Source organism: Phytophthora sojae (assembly GCF_000149755.1).
Source record: "Phytophthora sojae unplaced genomic scaffold PHYSOscaffold_3, whole genome shotgun sequence".
Taxonomy (NCBI): Eukaryota; Oomycota; class Peronosporomycetes; order Peronosporales; family Peronosporaceae; genus Phytophthora; species Phytophthora sojae.
The window spans coordinates 7826911-7853737 of NW_009258117.1; the positions used below are offsets into that span (position 1 = coordinate 7826911).

General features: G+C 51.2%; 11 protein-coding genes across 11 annotated transcripts; 6 read left to right on the plus strand and 5 right to left on the minus strand.

Moving 5' to 3' along the window:
• Positions 1-255: 255 nt before the first annotated feature.
• PHYSODRAFT_496550 (hypothetical protein) lies at positions 256-3209 on the plus strand (the record flags this gene model as incomplete). The annotated part of the gene is made up of 2 exons (XM_009526229.1): positions 256-332; positions 2366-3209. 2 exons carry the CDS (start codon positions 256-258, stop codon positions 3207-3209), a joined length of 921 nt encoding a protein of 306 aa, XP_009524524.1.
• Positions 3210-3488: 279 nt separating this feature from the next.
• PHYSODRAFT_354419 (hypothetical protein) lies at positions 3489-4173 on the plus strand (the record flags this gene model as incomplete). Its single annotated transcript, XM_009526230.1, has 1 exon — positions 3489-4173. A coding segment is annotated over exon 1 (636 nt), but the record flags the coding sequence as incomplete, so codon positions are not given.
• A 2909-nt stretch (positions 4174-7082) lies between these two features.
• On the minus strand, positions 7083-8617 carry PHYSODRAFT_437219 (hypothetical protein; the record flags this gene model as incomplete). The annotated part of the gene is made up of 2 exons (XM_009526231.1): positions 7083-7632; positions 8325-8617. Coding segments are annotated over 2 exons (843 nt in total), but the record flags the coding sequence as incomplete, so codon positions are not given.
• Positions 8618-9963: 1346 nt separating this feature from the next.
• On the minus strand, positions 9964-10287 carry PHYSODRAFT_299413 (hypothetical protein; the record flags this gene model as incomplete). The annotated part of the gene is made up of 1 exon (XM_009526232.1): positions 9964-10287. One exon carries the CDS (start codon positions 10285-10287, stop codon positions 9964-9966), a length of 324 nt encoding a protein of 107 aa, XP_009524527.1.
• A 1418-nt stretch (positions 10288-11705) lies between these two features.
• PHYSODRAFT_285660 (hypothetical protein) lies at positions 11706-12116 on the minus strand (the record flags this gene model as incomplete). Its single annotated transcript, XM_009526233.1, has 1 exon — positions 11706-12116. One exon carries the CDS (start codon positions 12114-12116, stop codon positions 11706-11708), a length of 411 nt encoding a protein of 136 aa, XP_009524528.1.
• Positions 12117-17307: 5191 nt separating this feature from the next.
• PHYSODRAFT_329718 (ABCG transporter ABC superfamily) lies at positions 17308-19176 on the minus strand (the record flags this gene model as incomplete). Its single annotated transcript, XM_009526234.1, has 1 exon — positions 17308-19176. One exon carries the CDS (start codon positions 19174-19176, stop codon positions 17308-17310), a length of 1869 nt encoding a protein of 622 aa, XP_009524529.1.
• Positions 19177-19579: 403 nt separating this feature from the next.
• On the minus strand, positions 19580-21424 carry PHYSODRAFT_495912 (ABC transporter-like protein; the record flags this gene model as incomplete). The annotated part of the gene is made up of 1 exon (XM_009526235.1): positions 19580-21424. One exon carries the CDS (start codon positions 21422-21424, stop codon positions 19580-19582), a length of 1845 nt encoding a protein of 614 aa, XP_009524530.1.
• A 1385-nt stretch (positions 21425-22809) lies between these two features.
• On the plus strand, positions 22810-23595 carry PHYSODRAFT_497671 (hypothetical protein; the record flags this gene model as incomplete). The annotated part of the gene is made up of 1 exon (XM_009526236.1): positions 22810-23595. A coding segment is annotated over one exon (786 nt), but the record flags the coding sequence as incomplete, so codon positions are not given.
• A 12-nt stretch (positions 23596-23607) lies between these two features.
• PHYSODRAFT_299414 (hypothetical protein) lies at positions 23608-24000 on the plus strand (the record flags this gene model as incomplete). Its single annotated transcript, XM_009526237.1, has 1 exon — positions 23608-24000. The coding sequence occupies one exon, from the start codon at positions 23608-23610 to the stop codon at positions 23998-24000; it is 393 nt and encodes a 130-aa protein (XP_009524532.1).
• An 869-nt stretch (positions 24001-24869) lies between these two features.
• PHYSODRAFT_490206 (hypothetical protein) lies at positions 24870-25166 on the plus strand (the record flags this gene model as incomplete). The annotated part of the gene is made up of 1 exon (XM_009526238.1): positions 24870-25166. The coding sequence occupies one exon, from the start codon at positions 24870-24872 to the stop codon at positions 25164-25166; it is 297 nt and encodes a 98-aa protein (XP_009524533.1).
• Positions 25167-25253: 87 nt separating this feature from the next.
• On the plus strand, positions 25254-26572 carry PHYSODRAFT_489854 (hypothetical protein; the record flags this gene model as incomplete). Its single annotated transcript, XM_009526239.1, has 3 exons — positions 25254-25898; positions 26064-26196; positions 26265-26572. Coding segments are annotated over 3 exons (1086 nt in total), but the record flags the coding sequence as incomplete, so codon positions are not given.
• Positions 26573-26827: the final 255 nt, after the last annotated feature.

Sequence of the window (26827 nt, forward strand, 5' to 3'; positions counted from 1 at the left end):
GACACTCAAGTCGCACCTTTGAGCCCATGGACACGCGGCAAAAAGTCTGCTTGGTGAAATTCGGTGGTGCACCCTACAACACGAGGTTGAAGTTGTCCTTCTGCTGCATCTGCTGCAGATAGCTTCACCGATTCAGTCTTTTCATTGCGGAGAAGTGCTCGGTCCATTGTCCAATTCGACAGACAAGTCTCAAGTGACCACAAAACCCAGCTTCCCTTTCCTATCGGCGAGAGGATCAACTCCACTCCACCTGCCATGCACTACGCTACGACTGCCAAGATGATGGAGCGTTCCATCACGCATCAACACTTCCGCCGCCAGGCTCTGAGTCTGTTCAAGCGCCAGCGATCGCCATTTGCCGTGACTCCGATCTCGCCCGCTCCTTTTGCATCGACCACAACGTCTCGATTCGCGTCGACCTCCGCCATCCACCCGCCCAAGCAAAGTGAGGCCATCACCGAGGAGCCCACCAACGCCACCAATGAGCCGGCGTACAAGGCGCACTTCAAGCAATCGCCATCGCGCCACCCTCACGGACCAACAACTACCGACGGTGAGCCGATCTGGGAGAACCCCATCAACCACGCCGTGTACGACCTCGACAAGATCGCCACCATGGAGCAGACGCACCACCCCATCGTCAAGATGCACGAGCGCGTCGCCTACATGGCCGTCAAGGCGCTGCGCACGGGCTTCGACGTCATCTCCGGCTACCGCGGCCCCGGCGGCGCCATGACCGAGAAGGACTGGCTCAACCGCTGCCTCTTCCTCGAGTCCGTGGCGGGCGTGCCCGGCATGGTGGGCGGCATGCTGCGCCACCTGCGCTCGCTGCGCCTGCTCAAGCGCGACTACGGCTGGATCCACACGCTGCTGGAGGAGGCCGAGAACGAGCGCATGCACCTGCTCATCTTCATGAACATCAAGCAGCCGGGCTACTTCTTCCGCGCGCTCGTGGTGGGGGCGCAAGGCGTCTTCTTCAACGGCTTCTTTCTGACGTATCTCGTCTCGCCCAAGACGTGCCACCGCTTCGTGGGCTACCTCGAGGAGGAGGCCGTCAAGACGTACTCGTGTCTGCTGCAGGACATCGAGGACGGCCACCTGGACGCGTGGAAGGAAAAGAAGGCGCCGCTCATCGCGCAGACGTACTACAAGCTGCCGGAGGACGCGTCCATCTACGACGTGGTCAAGTGCGTGCGCGCGGACGAGGCCAACCACCGCGACGTGAACCATGCGTTCGCCAACCTGGACCAGAAGAAGGGCGTCAGCCCGTTCGTCTACAGCCACCACTAAGGCCGTCGGTGCATTGTTCTTCGTAGGAAGTGAGCAATGCCGCTTGTGCATTAATGCATGCATCGATTCCAATCAGAGGAACAGAACACAGTTGAGAGACTGCTTTGTTTCCAGTACGTTCACTTCACGAGTACGCCTGAGGTTCTTTCAAACTTACCGACTACACTTGATTCGTACATAAATGACTCATACTCATCGTGAGGATGGTGGGGGTCAGGCACATTGCGGTGTGCTTCGTATACATTGAAGTGCTGAGGTTCTCATGCGCAGCCGCCGAGCTGCCTCGCCAAATGATGTCAGTCTTGAAGTATCACCCCAACACGCAAGTACTAGCTGTATCGCCGTAGCTCCAGCCATGGCTAAACGGGTCGCCACGATGCGGAAGAACTGGAGCAACTTTGCTGCCGTTTACACTGAGACGGCGAACAAGTCCATGACGCTGCAGTGCGCCCAGCACCTGCACTCCTTCATGCAGCTGGATCGCGCCCAGAGCGTGCTTGAGATCGCCGCCGGCGCTGGGTTGGGCTCGCTCGACGTTGCTCAGCACATGCTTCGAGGGCCACCGAGCTCGTCCCAAGGAGTCAAGCGGACGTTCACGGTCACCGACCTGTCCCCCGTGATGATCCAAATGGCCAAGGAGAACCTGCGTGCAATCAACTCGGACAGTATCAAGATCAGCTGCAGGGAAGCCAACGGTAGGTTTTGAGGGTAGAGTGTTTCTCCTTTCAGACTACCTTATACTGATCCATGTTGTGTAGGTCAAGACCTGGCCGACGTCCCCACGGGTTCAGTGGATCGCTACATCGCCAGTCTCTGCTTGCAACTGGCGCCCGACCCGGACGCGATGCTCCGTGAGGCCAGCCGGGTGTTGACGCCCGACGGACTTGCGGGCTTCACCATTTGGGGCTCGCCCGAGCGAAGTGGTAACTTCACTATCAACGCTGCTGCCAACAAGGAGCTGGGGCTCGAGGAGAACACGGCGGAGCACTCCAACTTCGATCTCGCCCGCTCCTTTTGCATCGACCACAACGTCTCGATTCGCGTCGACCTCCGCCATCCACCCGCCCAAGCAAAGTGAGGCCATCACCGAGGAGCCCACCAACGCCACCAATGAGCCGGCGTACAAGGCGCACTTCAAGCAATCGCCATCGCGCCACCCTCACGGACCAACAACTACCGACGGTGAGCCGATCTGGGAGAACCCCATCAACCACGCCGTGTACGACCTCGACAAGATCGCCACCATGGAGCAGACGCACCACCCCATCGTCAAGATGCACGAGCGCGTCGCCTACATGGCCGTCAAGGCGCTGCGCACGGGCTTCGACGTCATCTCCGGCTACCGCGGCCCCGGCGGCGCCATGACCGAGAAGGACTGGCTCAACCGCTGCCTCTTCCTCGAGTCCGTGGCGGGCGTGCCCGGCATGGTGGGCGGCATGCTGCGCCACCTGCGCTCGCTGCGCCTGCTCAAGCGCGACTACGGCTGGATCCACACGCTGCTGGAGGAGGCCGAGAACGAGCGCATGCACCTGCTCATCTTCATGAACATCAAGCAGCCGGGCTACTTCTTCCGCGCGCTCGTGGTGGGGGCGCAGGGCGTCTTCTTCAACGGCTTCTTTCTGACGTATCTCGTCTCGCCCAAGACGTGCCACCGCTTCGTGGGCTACCTCGAGGAGGAGGCCGTCAAGACGTACTCGTGTCTGCTGCAGGACATCGAGGACGGCCACCTGGACGCGTGGAAGGAAAAGAAGGCGCCGCTCATCGCGCAGACGTACTACAAGCTGCCGGAGGACGCGTCCATCTACGACGTGGTCAAGTGCGTGCGCGCGGACGAGGCCAACCACCGCGACGTGAACCACGCGTTCGCCAACCTGGACCAGAAGAAGGGCGTCAGTCCGTTCGTCTACAGCCACCACTAGGAAGAGACTTTAGACTCTGACAGCCCGGTGTAAGTTTTGAGCTTGAATCTCCGCGAAAGGATACTTTTTCCTGCCTCGTCACATGCGATTGCAAAAACGACTGAACCGGAGTAAATATCTTCTATTACTACAGTAATAGCTAGAGCTTTTTATGCTCCGGTTTTGTCAGTTGCAATCCACTTCAACTTCATTCGCGGGGTACGGCGATGGGTCGACTGTCTTACCGCCGTCTCCCACAGCCTTCTCTCGCTATAAACACCAGCTTCAGTCTTGAATCTGCCTTTGAAGCCACATACACACACCGAATACCTGCAGACATAGCCCACCATGGTGGCGATGTATCAGCTGCGCCGGCAAGCTCGAGGGGTGGCCAAGTCTCAGCACTTGCTGTTCCCATTGCTTCGAGCTTCCTCCAACCTCTTCTCCACTGCAGCTCTCCATGACTCAACGCCAACACCAGGCCCTACGAAGAAGAAAAAGGATACCAAGAGCCGCCCCGAACCTGTCGACGCCTTCAGCGAGCCAGCGTACAAGACGCACTTCCTCGAGTCCAAGAACGTCCATCCGCTCCACCCCACGACCAAGAGCGGCGAGTCTGTTTGGGACAACCCGATCAACCACGCAGTGTACGACCTGGACAAGATCTCGGACATGCAGCAGACGCACCACCCCATCGTCAAGATGCACGAGCGCGTCGCCTACATGGCCGTCAAGGCGCTGCGCACGGGCTTCGACGTCATCTCCGGCTACCGCGGCCCCGGCGGCGCCATGACCGAGAAGGACTGGCTCAACCGCTGCCTCTTCCTCGAGTCCGTGGCGGGCGTGCCCGGCATGGTGGGCGGGATGCTGCGCCACTTGCGCTCACTGCGACGCATGAAGCGGGACTACGGCTGGATCCACACTCTGCTCGAAGAAGCGGAGAATGAGCGGATGCACTTGCTGATCTTCATGAACCTCAAGCAGCCGGACTGGTTCTTCCGCGCGCTGGTGGTTGGAGCGCAAGGCGTCTTCTTCAATGGCTTCTTCTTGACGTACTTGGTGTCGCCCAATATCTGTCACCGATTTGTCGGGTATCTGGAAGAAGAGGCCGTGAAGACGTACACATGTCTGCTCCAGGACATTGAAGGGGGTCATCTGGACGCGTGGAAGGAGAAGAAGGCGCCGATCATCGCTCAAACGTACTACAAGCTGCCAGAGGGGTCCAACATCTACGACATGGTCAAGTGCATCCGTGCGGACGAATGCAACCACCGAGATGTAAACCACACGTTCGCCGACCTGGACCAGGACAAGGGAGTCAGCCCTTTTGTTCACAGCCACCACTAAGCTCTATCGACCTACCGCGACCGAAGTAAAGAGCTACTGGGACCAGTTAACAGGGTACTTCGCTCGCGATACACTGAAGAAAATCGCTAGGTGTGTTCCTACAGCGCAAGCAGGGTTTGAAGCACTTATTTTTTTTCATTTGATTAAATGAATCCATTGCACTTTGTCATCCAAATCGACTGGGGGATGTGCCCCAACCGTGTTCACGGAGAAGGTTTGAAAAAGCAATATGTTGACACGCCGGCAAGTCAACCGAACCAATTCTGGTTGATTTTTTCTTTTTAGGTCGGACTACACGTTCAAGTTCGCTTGGCTCCATGCTACACCGTGGCTTTCATAAATGAGAAAAGAGTTTCGGGGCATGGGATCCTTGAATTTTGTTTTTGCCGATCTAAACGCTTTTTCAGCTTGCAGCAACTTCAGAAATTCCATGATGAGTGCGTCTATTCATCGCTCGGTCAAATTGCTGCAAAAGCCACGAGCGCTAGGACTGGTAAATGAATTTTGCCTGTAGTTTGCTCTGGCTAATCGTCCTTAGATCACCGAAGGCATGCCTCGCAGCGGGTTCGCAGTGAATCTGTGCGAGGCAGCCCCCGATGAAATGGCGAGGTGGGCTTGGACGGTCGCCTTGATGCCCCGATGGGTGCTTGGCTGGAGTTGGTTGTTGGGTGTGTGATGATGCATACTTGAGTGGCTTGGTCGCGATGGTCGCCGCATGCCCTTGAACGAGCGAGCTTCGTGACAGCTCCGTTGTCCGTGGCAGCTGGGCGCCTCACCCCAGGTTGAAGAAGAGGGGCGAAGGTGGGGAGGACGCCGGAGCTGTCGAGACCATCAGCTACTTGTTGATGCTGCGGTTGATGGGCTGCTTGGACTGCCGGAGCTGCTGTTGGAGGTCCTTGGTCGCCGGGATCCACGCCGACGCCGATGCCACCGTTCGCACGATGGGGCGTAATGGCTGCAATGGCGGTAGAGTCGCCTGCGCATGGGCGACTGGCTACTTGAAATGCTTGGGCTGCTTGGTCTGGGGAGCGTCCACGCCGGTGCCGATGCCGCCCTCCGCATGGTGGGAGCGCAATGGCAGCCGACGGCGGAGCCAGCCGTGGATGGATGCTTGGTGTGCTGGGGCTGCTGGTGCTGGTGGGGCCGCTTGGGGAGGGTGGACGATGGTGCTTCGACGGCTTGGAGGGCTTGGGCTGCACGGGGAACTTGGGCCGGGTCTAGTTCTGGCACCACGCGCTGTGGGGACCTAAGGGCTGCAATGTCGGCGCAAGGACGGATGCTTCATGGGGACTTGGTCGGCTTGATGGGCGCGGGCTGAAGGTGGGCTGCTTGGGCTGTTGGGAGGGCTTGTGCCGGACTGGGCTGGACTTGGTTGCTGCTGCTGAGCTTAGGGCCGCGATGCTGAGGCCACCGACAGCATGGTGAAGACGCGGGGCGGAAGTGCTGGAAGACACAGAGGCTGCTAGCGCGCCATGGTAGGGGGGGGGCGGGCCGCTCTTAAAGTCGGCCAGCTGGTTGGCCTGCACGCAAGCTAGCTGAGGAACGCCGCCCCCTAAAACTAAAACTAACATGTAAGCTGCCTACGGCTGGCCAGGCAGGCCTAGTGCAAAGCCGTGGACTGTTGTGGTGTCGAGTTCGGGTGGCTCACTTCATCTCTCGAAAAATGGGTTTTCCATCGCTGCGCTTGTACAAAACACCTATTTTTTCTTGCCATAGTGCTGCAACGAAGCCTCTATGTTGTAGAACACCCAAAAGACAAGCTTGGTCTGGATTTATTCTCCCTGTTTTTCCAGCACGAACGCCAGCTGACGCACCGCTGAAATGTGCAGCTTTTGCCACAAGACGATAAAAAGAACGGCAAGAGATACTAGCTGCAAGGATCCGTACAACATGATGTTCCCGATGGTGTTCCATAGATGCTCTTTGTCCATGCTGACAATTTGAGAGTAGTAAACGCTGTTCGGAAGTTGGTACATTACGAATAAATTCGCCGCTGTAAGTGGGATACCTTAAGTAGTTAGAACCAAACATGGGCATCCATTGACAAGCCTTGGGTAGACTTACAGAAAATAATGGGGACAATGACTTCCACGTAGTTGATCAGCAGCATGAACTCGGTCATGTAGAGCAGCTTTCTCGCCTCCATTGCGTACGCCTGTTCCAACTGCGAGTTGTTCGCGCTCCTCTCCACGCCGTCTACGCGAGCTACAAACATCTTGCGACTCGAACTTCGAGCTTTCATCAGTGTCGATTGGGTGATGCGCCTTGGCGAGTACGGGAGCACCCTCTTGTACCTCTTGTATTGCGGCTGACTCGCACAGTTCACCGCTGTAGGCGCGGTGACGATCGCGGATATAAAGCGACTGGAGCTGACTGTGTGGATCGGTATCGATTCATAATTTCTAGCGTATAACCAAGAATCGTCTTCTCTCGTCGTCGTGTATCCTCTGGGCCCATAAGATTATTGAATAATGGATTCGCATGTTTCGCGTCAACACATTGCTTCAGTATCTGTAAATGCTGATGTACAACGCCGACATCCCGCATTGACACCAGCATCTGAGCCCCATCGATCTCAAGTAGCCCCAATGTTGTCGATATAGACGGCGAGTTCTGCAGACAGTAGGACATGAAGAGCGCGTTGAACACCTCCACGTTCATCAGAACCACCTCGGGGATCTTGTCGTTTAAGTGAATCACAGTGCATGCCATGATGTTGCGCATAAATTTTTTGATAATAGGCAGTAGCACTGTAAAAGGGGACTTCGCGTTGGCCGGCAGAGTCGTGAAAATGTAGAAATATGTGGGGTAAATGAGCACCAGACACTCTTGGACTACCCACGTTTTCAGCGTATTAACAATCTGAAGCCAGACTTCTGGATCGGAACGCGCTTTTCGGATGAACGAGGCGAGAGGAACAAGCATGAACGTCACCCAGGCCGGCGATGTCGTGATAAATGTGAACGGTACTGGGAAGCCTACGGCGACGGTCACAACATACAAAGCTCCAAACGAAAGAACAGCAGTCAGGACGGCGTTCGCCATTACGCGCGCGTTTGAGAGTCCAACACTTGGCACTGTGCGTCGGAACTGCAGACTGATGACGACGGTGGTGCAACGTGTTGTGAGCCCCACACGCTTGGGGTTTGGTCGCGACTGTGCTGATGCAGTCCGAAGTCTGTCTGGCCGTCAGTGTCCAAGCGTAAGACACTGCGCCGGTGCGTGCCCGAGTGGCAGCACACCTATTTTATTTAGGTGAACTAGTACGATGTAAGCCACCGACTAACTACAATACACGCTACTTTACGTGTACAACTTGAGTGCCGCTCGTACGCCTGCTCTAGCCACTCGGGTTTATGCCCACACGCGCCTACCCTACTCGTCGCAGCCGTCGAGAGACTTGGAAGCAACGTGCCTCCTAGTCCGTCATTCCGTTGCCGTACACGCCGCTGTAGCCGTCCACCGAGGTCGCCGTTAGCGTCCACCGCCGTTCGTTCACCTTCTGTCCGTCCGTTCGTCGCTTGAGTGCTCGCTGCCGAGCACGTGTTCGTTCGGCCTGTTCGCCAGCCGTCCAAACCAAAAGTCGTGCGGCTTTTTCGCTAGCCGCCGATTTCCAAAGTGAGCTCTGTCGTGGGGCTCGCAGAGCCCGGAGGTCTCGAGGTCTTCGGGGATCCCGTGCAGCAGATCCTGTCGACCACACGGCCGACCGGGTTCTCGTTCCACGCTGGCGCTGACTTCAACGCCGTCAGCTGCCGACGTCACGTCTGCCGCCTCACGCTCCGCCGAGACGCTCGCCTCCTTACAGTGGAGATCCAGTAGATAAAAAGAGTCCGGATGGCGAACTGGTAGGAGCCATTAGTCTCTTGAACCGGTGGAGGCAAAGAGATCGCGTCGGCGAGGAGCGTGATAATAACACACGGCCACGGCATGAGCGCCATCACAGCAAGCGCACGGAACATGCTGATTCGTTCGCTGTACTGGATAACTTCGCGAACTCTCTCGACGGAGTAAACTCCACAAAGCTCCACCTGTGTAGCTTCCCACATATCGGCAACTCTCGCCAACAAGAATCTCATTTTGAGGGGGGGGGAGACGAAGGAGACCGAAGGGAGGTGGTTGCTGAAGGCCTCTAGAAGATGACGACGCCAGCTACAGCTTAGGCTGATATTTACGGTTCGGATGGAGAGCTTAGATTAGACAATCGTCACCTCAGTGAACGGAAGACACGAACCAACAGGCATACGAACACGTTTAAGTCCAAGCGGATGCCCCTTCAAATGTCCACCCGCTTTTGGCTTTTCAAGCGGTGCGGTGCAGTGTTGCTAATACTAATAAGGGAGAAGGAAGATACGGAACCGTGAATTGAAGTGGCCAACGAGCTCTACAAGCACGAGAAGCCTTGTTCAAACTCTCAGATCAGAGTATTTCAACCCATCACCACAGCGTGGTAGCGGCGAGAATAACTTTTCGAGGGCCTGGTCCCAAACTTTTGGCGAGATACGGCGTCGTCTTCTCGATGTTTTTCATTAGCATGCGTACTCTGTAACGTTTGGAGGACTCCGTGGGCTACTTCACAATCGGAATATCCGGAGCTTACGTCTTTATCATCATGGCCAGAATTTCTTTCGAAACAGGGGTTTTCAACTTGTTCAAATCTGTCGCCTTGAAGAGTTTCTATTCTGTGGTCTCCATTCTTTGAAGCAGTTTTGTGTTTAGGCTATCATGTAAAGCCGTATACATTATATAACTCGCGCTGGAGGGGTAACCTGAGAAATTTAGCGCCTGCCACTCGATACGGTATACATCAGCTGAACGACGTTGGGTTCTCTGTTGCTATGGCCTGGTGCTTATGCCTAGCCGAGTTTTCATGAACTCTAGCGATTGATACCCTAGGTAAAAGGTGTGTTGTTGGTCGGTGCAAAAGCCCTACTTTCACCGAGAAAGCATTTTCTTGTATTGAGCTTCGCATGCAATGCCAGCGCGACCCTCGCATTAGCCGCTGGGTCGTCAACTCCATGCAGCTTTTTCAACGTGTTGAATTGCACCGTGGAGACTTCAGCTAAGCTGTAGTAGAGCTGATAAGAAAACAGAATATCTGTGGCAACCAACTTGTTGATGAGAAAGGAAATTCAATTCTGACAGCGTAGACACATGCAAAGCTCGCTAGTCCTCGACTCCTTGCTGCTCACAGGGAGACCTTCTAGTCCTGCGCTCCACGCTCCCTCTGCTGCCTTCTTGAGATGCACTTAGGAACCTCTGAGATCAGCAACACCTACTCAAGGTTCGGCTGAACTTGAACAGCATCTTGGCGAGGTTCCTGAGATTCTTGGATGGATTCATTTTGACTCGGACTGATTCGAACAGGATCTCCCCAAAATATCTTCAACTCCTTTGTCATGACCCAGAAAACCTGCGACGGCTTCGGGCTTTAAACCATCACCCACCCATTGCTTGAACTGGAGGCGCTGCAATTCGTCTCCAAACTTTTTCGAGAGTGGACTTCCACGTTCGAAAACTCGTGCGTTCCCTTGTCTCTCATGTACTGCTTCGTGAAGCGAAGCCACTTCATCAAGTTCGGTTTATCCGCCGACAACGTTGTTGCAGCAGCCGTCTCAAAACCCAGCGCCTTGAAGAAATCCGGCGGTGTTCTTGTGGCCAACTGGTGTGCGTTCTCCATGTCCGCTCCAAGCTTCTTCAGATCAGGTGACTTCCTGAGCGATTGAAAGAGTTGCTCCAAATTCAGCTCGGACATTCCTTGCGCTAGCATCGAGTAGACCGAGCCTTCAGGAAAGGACGTCTCCCCGTGCTTGGCATTGTAAGCTTTCGCGAACCGAAGCCACTTCAGTAACTTCGGACTTTCTGCAAGATCCGCCCCCGCTTTATCGAGATCAAGGTCTGGTAGTAGTGGGAATATTGGCTAGTAGTCATACTACTACTACTATCCAAATCTGACAATAGTAGAATGCTATATCTATTAGTAGTAAGGCATCGGTGGTACTAATATGACTACTAATATGACTATTTCATTCCGAATTCCGACCGCAATGGTGCTTACTGGCCTCCATATGCGAAGTATGTACTACAACTGTAGGTGCGCGCTGTCCGTTGTTATCCTAAGAGGATTCCTCACGAAAGACCCGGTTTAGACGCGCTTGGCTACGAGCAGCGTTCAAGCACAAGTAAGTTTTCGCGATCCTCCGCGAACCAACAGCACACGTAAATGCTTCCTCAAAGCTGCTCAACACTCCAGACCTTTATATTGCGTCTTCTATTTCACACGACCTCCGTTATTGCACTCTACCTTGCCTGAATAGTGTGGTCGGCGCATTGCTCGATCACAAGCGATAGAGTGAGGTACTTGATTTAGAGTAAAGTGATGACTTCTGAGTAACTTCGCAAATGGCTTCTGGTTTCTTTGGAAAGATGCCATGCCCAGTATGGCAACCTAGAAAAAAGAAGAAGAAGGCACAGCGCAATTATACATGAGGAGGAGATCATCGGCATGCATGTACTGATGAGAAGAGGTTAATAGGAAAGTTAAGCGTCATCAAGCCGAAGACTATACAAACACCACCCCAGATTGCTTGTAGTATGCTATTCACTTCGTTAGTGCCAGTGCAACAGCCAGCACCTTACGTTGATGTATGTAGCTTCTAGTTTATACAGCAAACTAACTTCAAAAGAAATAATGTACTCGAAAGTTGAAGCATGTTACTCTGAAGTTACTCAGAAATCAGGAGAAAACTTGAGGGTAAGGACGACTCCCAGATGTACAGTTGAGGGTAGGCTCCTGGGAGTCGGTATCTCCGCATTAAAGTCCCTGGTAACACGTGTGCGGCTGCGAAATCAGTATGGCGAGCTGCTTAGTACAATTGAAGCTACAAAGGCAACCACGAACAGCAGCGTTACCTTTGGGATAACGTTAGCTTGCATTTGTCACACAGCACGTTGTTGCATAAATGATGCACCTGTCGGCCGCATACACAGCACGGAAAAGTCTCCGATATGGCACTTCGGTGGCAATCACTCTTCGCGTACTTCATGGCACGTTTGTGTAAAGTTGGAAGCCTAATGATGGATCCTGACTGGTACTCGTGCGATCTGCCGTCGGTTGAGGAATGGGTACATTAGTAGCGATAATAGCACTACTATCCATGTTTCGTTTGGCTACTATATAAATAGTACTACTAATGGCCCCAATCCCAGAGCTATTGTAGTAGTAATAGTAGTAGTAGTCATAATATGCCTACTAACGCTACTATTCTGGAGACTACTACCAAACCCTGACATAGTGTGTGGAGTATCTTTCGAAGAAAGCCGCATTTTCATCGCCAGCTTTTGAGCAGATGGACTTTTGATCTTCGACGTTAGCTCTGCAGCCGTTGCCAGTCCCGGAATATTGACCCTCTCTTCGCCGTCTTCAGCATCATCGAAGTCGTAAGACCTCAAGTGTCTTGTCGCCGTAGCAGCCTTGTCGCCGATGAGCGCTTGAGATTTGTCCACAGTCGTCGAAGTGGTGGAAACTTCAAATATGAATATAATACCCAACAGCAGCAAAGCACAATGCATCCGCATCCGCATGGTGTCTTCGAGTCTGCTTGCTTGAGTGCTTCGAGGCAAATTGCGATGTGAGATAGAACGATTTGACCATAGGCTGTGGACCTATGGTCCAAAGGTTTTTACTACCGGGTGGTGATAAGCGCGACTGAATTACACTATTATATAGGATGCACATTCTGTCGTCAAAACGAGATTACGCTGATGACCAAGACTATTTACAACTACATTACACCAAGCTTTATCTGTAGCATGCGCATGGACCAGCCACCTCTGGAGGCATCCTACCTACGGTAGGTGCAATTGACTGGTCCATGCAGTTATTGTACCTTGCAGAAATGTTGGCGATTCCGATGCTCTGGAATGTTACCTCTGTCTGTGTAGTTTCCCAAAACTCGGTAAGCTGTTGCTGCTGGCATTTACGGCTTCGATACATTTCAACTGAGAGCTTTGATTAAACAATCGTCACTTCAGCAAGTGGAAGCCACGAGTCATGAGGCGGCTACTTTCACGTTATTAAACAATTAAAAGTGTTTTTCTTAGTGGATAAGCCTTAAAATGCCTACCCGTTGTTTTTTTTGTTTTTTTCGAGTGTTGAGGAAACTAAGGCGCGCTCTGCGCGCATGCTTCTCTCAGCGAATGGTACCTGCAAGTTGCCATTGTATCACGCAAATACTACGAAGCGTAGTATCACATGTTGCTCGATGGAGAGCTTATGAGATTTTGTACTTCACTTAGTGTTGTAGTAGAATGTGCTACATTGAATTGTAGTTGTCAATAGTGTTACCGCAACTGTTCTTTAAGCTGCACCAAACATGTTAATGTACGTAATTACATGTACATTAGCACTTTGTTAATTAGAGCTTGACCGAGGTTAACGCTTTCATCCTCGACGCATTTTCATAGTAATTTCTAGTAAGACGGTGTATGCTGCGCTTCTAAAAGTACTTCTTCTTCTTCTTCTATTACCAGTATTAGTGTAAATAATGTTCTTCTGTAGTTTGCAAATATTACTACTGTACAATTGACCCCATAAATTACATGAATGTTGCCTTTGTTGTCGCCCCTCTGCTTATGTACGGTTTTGATGTTGCGTGAAAGTACGTTAGAACGTATCATGTACTGCGTTGACAGTTTAGTGAACTCATGTGTGCGCGAAGTTTGCTTGTTATAGCATCGCACAAAGTCTGCCGCACTAATAGTACGACTGCGCCTGTCGCCAGTACATTTGAATATGAGAAGAAATAGTAATCTTATATACTGTGGTAGTAGTAGTAGTAGTAGAAGGAGGAGAAAATATACTACCAGTGCACGAATAGAAATACTGGTAACATCGTGAACAAGACGCAAGAATAAATGACATCCATATTATACTCTTTCATTCAGCGTGTAAAGAATACAGTATCAAACATTACGTACGTTTCTGTCTACTATTATATTGCATGTAGAAGTAGTGCTTTGGGATAATCTATTCAAGGACAATTTAGCAAGACTATATTACTATGCATCTTGTGGGAGTATTAAGCTCCTGGGTGATATCAACTGCAATGCCGTGGTGGTGAACTTATGCGCTGTACACTGAACCTGCTAATATACCTGTTTACAACGGCAGGTATCGCAGAAAACGAGCATGCTGTTTGTAGATGCTTGTAGTAAGGAGGAGCAACGATGCTCTTTGTAGTAAGGTAAAGCAACCGCGAGTTTAGGCGCATGTAATGAGGTGAAGCGAGTCTTTTGACGTTGCTGCCAGCAATTAAGTGAAAGCTCACGCAGACTCCCAGTACTGAGAAAGGCCCGAGTGGCACGTTGTAGCCTGCACTTGCAGCGCGTGCTCGTATGATATCGATTGCAACAGTGTGGTGAACTTGTACGTTGTACATTGAACCTGCTAATATACCTGCTTACAACAGTAGGCTTTTTGCATATGCTCGCTGTAACTGAAGCAACAGTGAGTTTAGGTGCATGAAGTGAGATCTCTTACACTTCAGTAAAGCTCGCGCATACTCCCAATACCTGAGCGTCAAGTTATAGCTACACTTGTGTGCATAGTGCAGAGCGCGCTCGCACAGCTGCGTGGGATAGCCGCGGTCGTCGTCTCCGTACACAATGACGGTGTCGGGGCCCTAATTTACCAGGCGGAGGAGAAAATACACCGTTTACAAGCCCAGCACCTCGCTGGTCCAAGTCCATATCCGGCACGATGAGCTGGAGCTTGTCCTGGTGCGGATTCGCCCCCCCCCCCCCGGTATATGTGATCGCGCGGCGCTCTGAGCTAACATGTTTAGAGATTTCAGCGTAAGCAGTAGCTTTTAGTGGGTAACAGTAGCTTTTAGTGGAAATGTTAGCAAATTATGGATTCGGAACTATAGAGGAGCTGCATCAAACTAGATTTAAGTGAATGAAACTTCTTCTGGCCAATACTTTATTCCAGTTGCTCTGAGTGTTTACTTAAAGGCGAGGTTTTACTGGGGCGCGCTTCGCGTGCGGGTCTCTAAGCGGACCGAACAATTTTGTGTTTTTTGCTACTAAAACGGTTAGGACGCGCCGCGCATCAGCGCCAGTCTGCGCTTGTTACTGTTATTAAAATTATCACCAATATTTTTGTGAGTACTATACATGAAACGCTTCATATTACTACAAGAAACTTAAATTTTCATACTATTATAATTGATGTAGACCAGCTTGGTCATTTTATTCATACCCCTGGTCAGACCAGGGGTATGAATAAAAAATTTCAATATGAAAATTGTCAATTAATATGACGAAAATATGTGTTATTGGCAAGCGCCATATTGAAATTTGTATTATTGGCTCGTATGATTTCAGGGAATTCAAAAACACAGTCAAGGCGCATGGAATTGAAATATTTAATCAGTATAATAATTAGCTTTGGTTATCGTCATATTTAAATCATTATTACTGTCAAGCAATTTTACCAATTCAATATAATACTGAATTGGAGGGGCCCTGATGTTGACAACATCATGTTGCAATTGGTATTTATTGCAACTGCCACTGTCGCCACCACTGCCATGCTACAGCTACTGCGGCTGCTACTGTCACTGCTACTGCCACTGCTTCAGCCACTGTCACTGACACTGGCACTATCGCTGCTGCTCCTACTCCTACCTCATCACTACTTATATTGCTATACTACTCATATTCCACTATTGTTAAAGATATTGCATTTGTTATGCTACCTGTGGCGCGCGTTACTGCTGGTCACAGGCACTATCTGCTTACCACTACTGCAACTACAGCTGGAGCAGCTGTACTACAGCTACTACAACTACTATTTCACTACTGTTAATGATGTCATAGTAATGTTGTCATTGATATTGCTTGTTCGTATCTGCTGCTATCGCTACTGCGACTGTTTATTATCTGCTGCCACTACCGCTACCGTTGTTATTTACGCTACAACTACGATCTCAGCATTGATAATGGCACTGTAATGATATTGCTCCTGCTTTCTTTTTCATGCCTGAGAAAGACTGCCAAAATCTACTCCATACTGCTTGGCTTGCTGCATAATATCACGGGGCATTTCATGGCTTGCTCAAACTAAATTTATAAATAGATGCCATCTGAATATCGCCGTCCACCGTGGTGAAAACGACGCGATCCAAACATTATCGATGATCTTATCGTCCTTTAGACCCTTGTAAATCACTCTCCTCTTTTCCAAATAATGTGTGTGACTTGTATTGCTGCGTAAGTAATATCAATATGACGTATTGTGTCTTTCACGTATTTTGGCGCGTGAGCTGTTAATTCAGGCGGAGTTAGAGTCATAAAAGGGTGATCAACGCTTATTTAGTGCTAATTATGCCTAAGATTGTGAGCGCTTCCCCTAACATCCGCGATCAGCATTTGAGAGCTAATCGACGGAGATACGAACAGAATGGCATGGATTGGCGGATAGGAAACCGCCAATCGCTCTGTTTCCGCCTATTAATAACGAAGGCTGGATTAGCTTATTCCGCCTTGAGTCGGCCTCACCATCGCCGCTCCTAATTCGGCCATGGAGGAACGACCCGGAATTAACATGGGAATTAGCTAACGCGGGGCATAATTAAGGTCGATAACGGATTAGAGTTATGCCAGAATTATCACGGCAGAATAAGTGAAAGGCACAATAATTTTTATTCGGTATATTGCTATTGGAATTGTTCGCCTGCGTCACGATCACTGCCAGCTACCACTGCAACTGCCCTACTGTCAATGCCACCGCTATTGCAACCGCTATTAGTTACTGACTTTGAAACTGATATTGTTATCGCTATTTCTGTTACTATTTTTTTTTTGCTCACCCCACGATCAGGAAGAAAACTGTCAAGGTCTACAGTACTCCATGGTGCGTGAGTTGTTGCAACCCAGTATAATGTCATCCAACGAGACTTCTTCGCGAGCCGCACCTAGTAAAATACCTCTATTTTTACGAACTACATCTGCAGTTTACACGTTACTGCAGTTATAAAGTACGCGGTGCAAATTGGCGCTAATTTCGCTGCGCCATGCGTTCATATTGCTTTACTTAGGTTCTTGCTGCAGCAAACATCACGCCCATCTAATCGAGCACTCTAAAGTGCACCACCATGGACTTGTCCGTCTATATCAATGTAGATACTGGTACTCAATATGATGCGACGTCCAGAAAACACTACGCATACTACTGTGGTGTGACGTCCGGACACTGCCTGCATACACTACTGTCGCGCCATGCGCACTCCGTTTTGGATTCCGCAGCCTGCATGAGCCCCAACGTCGCACAGTACCACAGTATGCATCGTAATGGTGGGTGTGAATTAAACCGCACATTTTGTTTTGCTTAATTAAGTTTTATTCCAAATCCAAAACCACGTCAAAAGCATCGATCCGGACGCTGTGCTGCTTTATACCGGTAATACCATGAGATTTTGGATACTCTAGTTCATATTAAAATGTACCGAATGTATTAAACTGATGGTCTGACAAGAAATGACGCTGGCTCTAAGCTATCCGCTTAGAGAATATTGGGTGCTACCTACTTAAAGACGCTTTAAACCCATACTTTATGCAAGTCATTTTTGAGTGGATACTTACTAACCAGTTTTATACTGACGGTCTTTCACGGAAAGCTGCTGGCTCTCAGCTTTTCGCTGAGAGAACAAGCTTAACTGTTAATCCCCAAATCGAAATGTAATCGAAAAAAACGCGACCTGCTAAAGGTTCTTCACCGCCTCCCCGTGTGGAACTTGTACAGCACGCAGGTGAAGAGAATCTCGAAGGCTACCGCATTAGCCGCCACGATCGCGAGGTCACGTCCGAGACCCGCGTCCTCCATGCCGAACTTGGTCAGCAACCGCTGCGCTTCGGCCGACGTGTCGTGCTGGAACTGGTTGTACAACAGCGCCTCGAAGCCGTAGGACAGGAAGCCGAGATAATGGCCCCAGATCCAGTAGTCCGGGATCGCTGGACGCGGCACGAAAAGCCCCATGCACAGGATGTACCAGCCGAAGAGAGCGGCGCCAATCGCCATGCCGATGATAAAGTGCGACACACACGCGGCTACGAGGTGCATCAAGCTCTCGGCCACTACGAGCGACAGGAAGACGATCAGCAGGAACATGCCGTACGAGTTCAGGCCCGCCAGGTACCCCACGAGCAGCGTCGAGCTCAGCGCGATGAGGAAGATGCCAGGTAACGCACCCAAAAAGTTGGCGACGACGTAGCTGAAGACGTTGAGGTTGCTGTTGGTGCGTTCGCGGAGGAAGACGGCGCGCTGCTCGATGAAGAAGGGCAGCACGGCGATGGACATGAAGACCAGGAAGCAGTTGGCGTACGTCAAGAGGTACACGACGTCCCGAGGCTCGATGCGATCGTTGGTCGAGAGGAACATGGTCCCCATCATGAACGACAGCACCGTGTACATCACCAGTCGAACCCAGAAGATGCCCGGGTTGCGGATGTTGTCGAGCGTGTTGCGCTGCAGCAGTACAAGTAATTGGCGCAGTGGGGAGTTCGGCACGCGCTCGATGGCTTTCATAGTGTGCGAGCCCGCTGCGTCCGCTTGAATGGCGTCTTGGATGCGCGTAGCTACTGAGCTGGCAGCGTATCCAGATACTAGAAGGGGGATATCGCCGTGACCTTCGAAGTCCGTATTGGCGATGCTGATGAAGTGCTCCGCTGGGTCCTCGTGCTCGGGACAGACGTACCCCAACGACGCAAAATGGTGCAACATATCAACGCGAGGACCGAAGTAGACCGTCTGACCGGCAGTGAGGATCACGACGTTCGTGAACATGTCGTAGACCAGCGACGAAGGCTGGTGGATGGTGCAGATGACCGTCATGTTCTCCTTACACAGTCTCGCCACGAACTTCATGACGTTGTAGGTCGACGCTGAGTCCAGACCCGACGTTGGTTCGTCTAGCAACAAGATCGACGGCTCGGACAGCAGCTCAATGGCGATACTCAGTCTTCTCTTCTGGCCTCCCGAGATGCCCTTACGGAAGATGTCCCCGACCAATGTGTGCTCGCAGACTCGCAGCCCCATCTCGTCGATCACAGTCTGCACTCGCTCGACAACCTCGCGGTGGGTGACAGAGTTCGGTAGACTGAGCTTGGCCGCCATCTCCAGCGTCTCCAACACGGTAAAAGACCCCAGTAGCGAGTCTTCTTGAGCCACGTAGCTCGACACGGCTCGGAACGTCTTGAGGTTTCGAGTCTCGCCGTTGAGAGCGATGTCGCCTTGAAGTGTGCCCGAGCTGATGCGGTCCGCGAGGATGTCGAGCAGCGTCGTCTTGCCCGATCCGGACGGCCCCATGACGGCCGTGAGCTCACCGGGTGCACATCGACCCGTGACGTTGGTGAGGATGGTCTTCTTCCCGTCCGGGTGCTTTGGGGTCTTCTTCTTCGTGTCGACAGTGTAGCACATGTTACTCCAGCTCAATGTGCACGGGTTACTCGTCACACGAAGTGGTTTGCCGGCAAAGCTGGTGTTGCTCTTGGTAGGACTGTGAGCCGCTGTGGAATTCAACGTCGGAAGAACCACTTGGACGGTGACGGCGGCAGGCGCCACAACTTCAGCTTCCTCCCCCATTTTGTTCAGTCAGGTAGGTTAGTTTCAAGTCCACGGTAAGTCGGGGTCTGCCTGCCTCTCGCGATGCTAGATAAATAGTGGTAATTAAGATTAGATGAAGTTGTGGATAAGAAGAGTAGCTAGCACCCACGTTGAGTCCTTGTGTCCGATAATAGTTGATTCCCTCGTTCGATTCTGTTCACCCCACAGTGCCGTTGCCGCTGCCGTTGCCGTTGGCTTTCCTGAATTATAGAGTCACCTCAAATATTCACAATGCAGCGTAGCGATGTACCACGTGACGAACACGTGCAGGCAACACCTCTAAAGTGTCTGAAGTAAAAATGTAAAACGTCTTGCATTCTGTCTTATAAGTTTATGGTGTGTGGATAAGCATACAAAGCTCGCTACGATCTAGCTGCTGCATTTACCTACGGCCGGTGTGGAACTTGTAGAGGATGAAGGTGAAGATGAGCTCGAGTCCGATGGCATAGCAAGCCAGGATGATCATGTTCTGCGGCGTGTCGACGTCCTCCATGTCCAGCCGCTGCAGGATGGCCTTGGCCGTGGGGGTGTCCACCTGGTTGAAGTGCTCGAACACGAACGACTTGAACGAGTACGAGTGGAAAGCCAGGTAGTAGGCCCAGATCCAGTAGTCCGGGATCGTCGACTTGGGCACCATAAAGCCCTCGCACAGCATGAACATGCCGTAGATGCCAGCGCCCAGAGCGATGCCGATGATGTAGTGCGGCACGGCGGCACCAATGACGTGCATCAACGACTCAGCCACCACCAGCGCCAGGAACAGGTTGAGCAGGAAGTACCAGAAGCCGTGGAGACCCGAGAGCAGCACGACCAGGAACGTCGAGACCGCTGCGATCAGGAAGATACCCGGTAGAGTGGCGATGAAGTTGGCGACCACGTAGCTGAACACGTTGAGGCCGCTGTTGGCGCGTTCCCGCATGAATACCGCGCGCTGCTCGATGAAGAAAGGTAGAACAGCCACCGACATGAAGACCAGGAACGCCTGCACGTAGAATAGCAGCGGGATCATGTCCTCCTCGGAGATGTCGTCGTTGGTGGAGAGGTACATGGTGCCCACCATGAAGGACAGCATCGTGTACATGGCGAGTCTCACCCAGTAGATACCCGGGTTGCGGACGTTGTTTAGCGAGTTGCGCTGCATGAGCACGACGAACTGGCGGAGGGCTGAGGGTTTCACGGGGATAACCGGCGCTGCGTTGTGAACACCGGCAGCGTCCTCGTCGATCTTCTGCACGATACTTTGAGCGATTGAGCTGCTGCTGAAGCTGTTGACGAGTTTCTTGATGTCCGCGTGGCCCTCGAAGTCCGAGTTGACCAGACTGATGAAGTACTCGGCCGGGTTCATGTACATGGGGCACGAGTAACCAGAGGCGGTGAAGTGGTCGAGAATCTGCTCTCGAGGGCCGAAGTAGACCGTCTCACCGGCCGTGAGGATCACGACGTTCGTGAACATCTCGTAGACCAGCGACGAAGGCTGGTGGATGGTGCAGATGACTGTCTTGTTCTCCTTGCAGAGCTTCGACACGAACTGCATGACGTTGTAAGTGGAGGCCGAGTCAAGCCCCGACGTCGGCTCATCCAGTAGCAACACGGACGGCTCTGACAGCAGCTCAATGGCGATACTGACTCTTCTCTTCTGACCACCAGAGATGCCCTTGCGGAAGATGTCGCCGATCAACGTGTGCTCACACACTCGCAGTCCCATCTCGTCGATCACAGTCTGCACCCTCTCAACGATTTCGTGGTGGGTGACGGCGTTCGGGAGACTGAGTCTCGCCGCCATCTCCAGCGTCTCCAGCACAGTGAACGAGCCCAGTAGGGAGTCCTCTTGGGCCACGTAGCTCGACACTGCGCGGAAGGTTTTCGCGTTGCGGGCCTCCCCGTTGAGCGAGATGTTTCCTTCGATAGTGCCCGAGCTGATCCTGTCGGCTAGGATGTCGAGTAACGTGGTCTTGCCACAGCCCGAGGGCCCCATGACGGCGGTGAGTTCACCGGGGGCACAACGGCCACTGACGTTGGAGAGGATGGTCTTCTTGCCGGTGGGACATCGCTCCGTCTTCTTGGTCTCGACAGTGTACGAGAGGTTCTTCCAGCTCAGAGTGCACGGGTTCTTGGTCGCAGTCAAGGTGTCCACGGGTAGAGCGAGGTCCGTGGGTTTGGCCTTGCCGCTGGTTAAAGTCTCGTAGGACGTGGCGCCACTGGGCGACGCTGGGTTGGTGTCGGCCATGAGTGGCAAGAGTTTGGCCTTGAAAACTCGAAAGTGGTGGGAGGTGGGGCAATGCGGAGGTGTGAGGGCCCCAGATCTCAATTGAAAGTGGGACCTCGCGTCCTTATTGCGGGTTTCAACGGCCGCGACCAGAAAGACAGAGGCGTTGGGTGTGGGTGGTCGTTACTGTATGTAGTATTCAAATTGGCTGCAGGTGTGGGCGCCATTGACTTGGCCATGAATAGGACATTCGACGCTTCACCTTGGCTGCAGGATTCAGAGGAAGGATAGCTGTCACGCCGGACAGTGGCCTCCCTTCGCCAATGCTCGAAGAGCGCAGGTGCCAATCAATCCGCTCTAGGATTTCACACCTGCTATCTCACAAGAACGATCTCAGGTGTAGCCGCAGGAGAAGGTGACGGGCAGGAGCAGGAACAAACCGCTAGCGAGGCTCGAATACGTTGAAGTGCACGTCAATCTGAAATATGCACAATAGTGAGGGCTTGCCAGCCGACGGTGTGGTAAAACGCCTCACCAAAGACATGGTGTCGGGGGCTCGAGCGCATAAAACTTGCCCGACTTCGGTGGCAAACGCCTCATCAATAACGGCCCTGAAACTCGAAACGAATTGCACGCTGGTGCCGATGGGTTCATGATAACCAGTACACTGCCTACGGTAATTAGTCTGACCTAGACTATTTTTGATTGAATGGCTCATTGCTCTTAGACAATAAATAGTCTGACCTAGACTATATTTTTGCTAAGACTACTTATGAAGCAACACACACGAAAGAGAAGATGCGGGTAGAGCTGGCCAACCGACCAGGAACCATCGATTCCAAGTGAAAGTCCACATCGAATCATCGCCTTGCGCGCATAGGACATGCCATTTTTATCCTTTTGAAGGTTGACGGCTTTCACCGCCTCTGCAGCAAGTTGGAGGAAAAACTTTTTCCCTGGATTTTGAACCACAAACAACAACAAAACTTGTGTAATGGGTCAGTCGTATGCGGGCCAACGTGGGCGAGTATTTCGTTCACGTCGCGGATGAAGTCACCTTTTTACTTGTACCTTTTAGAATCACACGTATTTCGCAAATACTAAGTATGCAATTTATAACCAAAATGATCAAAATCATTTTCATAAATACACTACTCTAGTACAAATCGAAATACTGAAGCTCAACATCTTTAAATCAATTATAGGTATATTTAAATACACATAATGGATTTCAATTTCAATACCAATATAATTGCTAAACTGTCTGACCTATTTTTAGTAGGTTTCACGAATGATATTTCCGGCTAGATTTAGAAACCCATGTCTGTCACCTTTGAGTGCCCCCCAACACATTTGTTGCTGCCATCTTGGAACGAGCTCAAAATGGGGCTGGCGTTCATATTGGGGAAGCTACGCAGGTGGAGCTCCAGGGCTTTTACTCCGTCGAGCGAGTTCGAGAATTTATCCAATACAGCGGACGTACCAGCATGTTTCGAGCACTTGTAGTGATGGCGATCATGCCGTGGCCTTGCGTCATTATCACACTTCTCGCTGACGTAATGCGTTTGGGTCCGCCGTCTCAAGAGACTAGGGATTCCTATCAGTTCATCGTCCGGACTCTTTTCATCTATTGGATTTCAACTATCACCATCACGCTACAGTTCCGACACAGCGTCCCCAGCGTCAGACTCTCGAACGCGCGCGTGATGCTAAACGCTGCATTTACTGCTGTTCTTTCGTTTGGTGCAATCTACGCGCTAACACTCCTCATCGGCTTCCCATTACCGTTCACGTTCATCACAGTATCTCCTGCTTGGGTGACGTTCATGCTGGTCCCTCTCGCCTCGTTCGTAAAAAAAGCGCGTTTAAATCCAGAAGTGTGGCTTCAGATTATCAACACGTTGAAGACATGGGTGGGTCAGGAAAGTTTAGTGCTGATCTACCTAACGTATTTCTACGTCTTCACGACTCTGCCCTCCAATGCGAAAACTCCGTTTGCCATGCTTCTGCCAATTATCAAGATATTCATGCGCAATGTCATGGCAAGAACAGTGTTGCACTTGAACGACGAGATCCCAGAGGTGGTTCTGATGAACGTTGAGATGTTCAATTCTCTCTTCATGTCGTATTGTATGCAGAATTCGCCTTCGATTTGGACGACACTGGGTCTAATCGCGATCGATGGTGCTTAAATGCTCGCATCCATGTATGATGTGAGTGACGTTATTCACCGCTTGCGAATCCTAAAAGAACGCGTGAACGAGGAGCAGGCGCGTCTGTCAATCGACAATCCGACCGGGATAGAGGCATCGGGGCTGCGCAGGAAGACGATTCTAGTCTACACCGAAGATATACTGGAAAGATATCAAGCCACTCACCCACAACCAGCTCCAGCTGCAGCGGCGAAGTTGGTTACGGAAGGATCTACTCAGTCGATATTGCCTAAAGCAGTGCACCGAGATGGAAAAGTCAAGCCGAAGACGTACAAGAGGGTGCCCAAGCACATCCTCTACTCGCCTACAGTTCTCTCTCGCTCTCTGAAGCGCTTCAGTCTGACTCGGAAGGTTCCAATAATTTTCGGTGCGATTGACATGTGAAGAAAAAAAAAGTAGTGTGCTAACCGAGTTGTCTATTTTCCTTGCAGCGGCGAATTTAATCGTGATGTATCACCTACCAAACAGCATTTACTACGCCCAGATCACCAGCATGGACGATCGGCACTTGTGAGACACGATCGGGAACGTCATGCTCTACGCCTTCCTGCAGCTTGTATCGCTCGTATTGCTCTTCACGTTACTGTGGCAGAAGCTGCACATCTCTGCGGTGCGTCAGTTGGCGTTCGTGCTTGAGAAGCAAGGAGAGCAGGTGCAGACGAAACTCGTCTTCTGGATTTTCTACAACGTTCAGGCTTCGCTACAGCACTACGGTAAGAACAGCCGATGCGGTTTGAGCATAATATCATGCCTGACAACATCTCATCTGGGTATTGCTCGTTTATAATTCTTTGTAGCATCAGACTACTCGTTCAAGTTTTCCTGGCTTCATGCCACGTCGGGATCGCAGGTTAATTAAGCTATGCAATATACCTCAAGAAACTCAGTTCACACAGGCATGGTAATAAAGCGGTTTTAAAGTTTTGCTAACGAGTAAATTATCGTGTTGGCGAGTTGTGGAGCCAGACAAACTTAAACGTGTAGCCAACATATCCGGGAAATCGGTTCTTCTGTAGAGGCATACAACGACGACTTCGACTAGCTAGCTATTTTTTTTTGGTTTAAGTGGCCTTCTATTTGAGCTTAATTAACTGACCTATAGTAGCCTTGATATGTAGTGAGACGATCTACAACTAGTTAGCTATAATAAGAAGGCCCATCTCATAAAACGGTTTTTCGTACTGGCGAGCGATCCCTCAGGCGAGCTGAGGCAGACAACAGGTTTCGCCGTCGCCAAGCGGAGATTCGTCAGGATGGGGCTCTTAGCGTCTTTTGGAAGAATCGTTGCATGTTGGGAGGCAGCACAGGTCGAGCTGCATGGCTTTTACTCGGTGCAGCGCTCTCGGGATTATATTCTGTACAGCAAGCGAACGAGTATATTTCGAGCTCTTGTGGTGCAAGCGTTGATGCCGTGGCCGTGCGTTGTTATCACAGTTCTTGCTGATATCATCCCGATGCGCCCACCGACAGAAGGAAACAACGCGACTTATCCCTTCATCATTCGGACGCTGTTTATCTATTGGATCTGCACTATCGCAATCAGTCTGTAATTCCGACACTGCGTTTCAAGTGCCACGCTCTCGAACACGCGCATCATACTCAGTGCTGCCTTCTCTGCAGTCCTATCTGTAAGTGGGTTGTTTGCACTTACGATTATCATTGGATTCCCTCTACCGTTCACGTTTATCACGGTGTCTCCGGGTTGGGTGACTTCGATGCTGATACCCCTGTTGCCGTTTCTGGCAAAAGCTTGGTTAGACCCGGAAGCACGCCTTCAGATTATCAACACCTTGAAATCGTGGATATCTCAGGAAATCCTGGTAGTTATCTACCCAGCATACTTCTACATTTTCACCACTCTACCAGCAAACGCCAAGACCCCATTCGCGATGCTCCTGCCGATCATGAAGATCTTCATGCGCAACGTCACGTCTCGTACTGTGATTCACTTAGGTGACGAGATTCCTGAAGTGGTGTTGATGAACGTGGAGGTCTTCAACTCGCTCTTCATGTCCTACTGCATGCAGAACTCGCCCTCGATATGGACGACTCTGGGTCTTATAGTGATCGACGGAACCCAAATGATCGCCTCAATGCACGACGTCGACAAGGTCATCAAACGCATGCAGATTGTCAAGGATCAAGTGACCAAGGAGCGAGCCCGGCGTATCGCTGATAACCCAACGATTGAGCAGATTCTAGAGCTGCGCAGGAAGACAATTCTGGGCTATGCGCAAGACATTTTGGAGCGTGACAGCTCAACCCAAACTGCTCAAGTTGTTGTGGCATCCCAGAAGACAATGAGGCTGTCTCCAACCAACGTACTACCTTTGGATGCCGAACTCACAACGTCGAAGCATGTGCAGAAAGAACCACGACGCTCATCAGGTTCTCGATCCAAACTCATGGGGAGTTTCAGTCTGGGTAAAGTGTTCTCGATGCCGAAGCCGAAAGCTAACGACGCTACGAACGTGACGAAGCTCGAGCTCGACTATGCTCTCAATGTCCGGAAAGTGCTGTACATCACGGAGTTTGTCATCTTGCTCAACTTTGTCGAGGTGATTGTCCCCATTATTTTCTGTAAGTTCTTGTTTTTCAGATCATATTCGTAGGCGGTCATTATCTCATTTCGCTATAACTGCGTCCAGCGGCGAATCTGGTTGTGATGTACCATCTTCCCAATCGCAACTACTACTCTCAAATCAAGGGAATGGACGATGACAAGCTACGAAAAACTCTTGAGAATGTGATGTTGTACTGCTTCCTGCAGATCCTATCGCTTGTGGTCTTATTCTACGTCCTGTGGCACCGACTGCGAATCTCCGGACTCCGCGAATTGGCCTTCGTACTGGAGAGACAAGGAGAGCAAGTGCAGACGAAACTCGTGTTCTGGGTTTTCTACAACGTACAAGCTACCATGCAGCATTATGGTGAGTGGAGGCGCCAGTGGTGCTAAGAATTCGATCTGATATTTTTTTTATTTGTGCTAGGGTCGGACTACTCATTCAAGTTTGCTTGGCTTCGCAATCCAACGACTTGATGAATGAAATTAGTACGTAGTAACGAATTAAACCTCCAAATGGCATTAACAACGACAACAAAATTCTTGAATTCTAACGCCTTTTTTAATTACTGAACAAAGCATTCATACAGTATCGCTCTGAGTTCGGAATGAACTAGGTCGTCTGCGACTTAGCTAGGAACACTTATG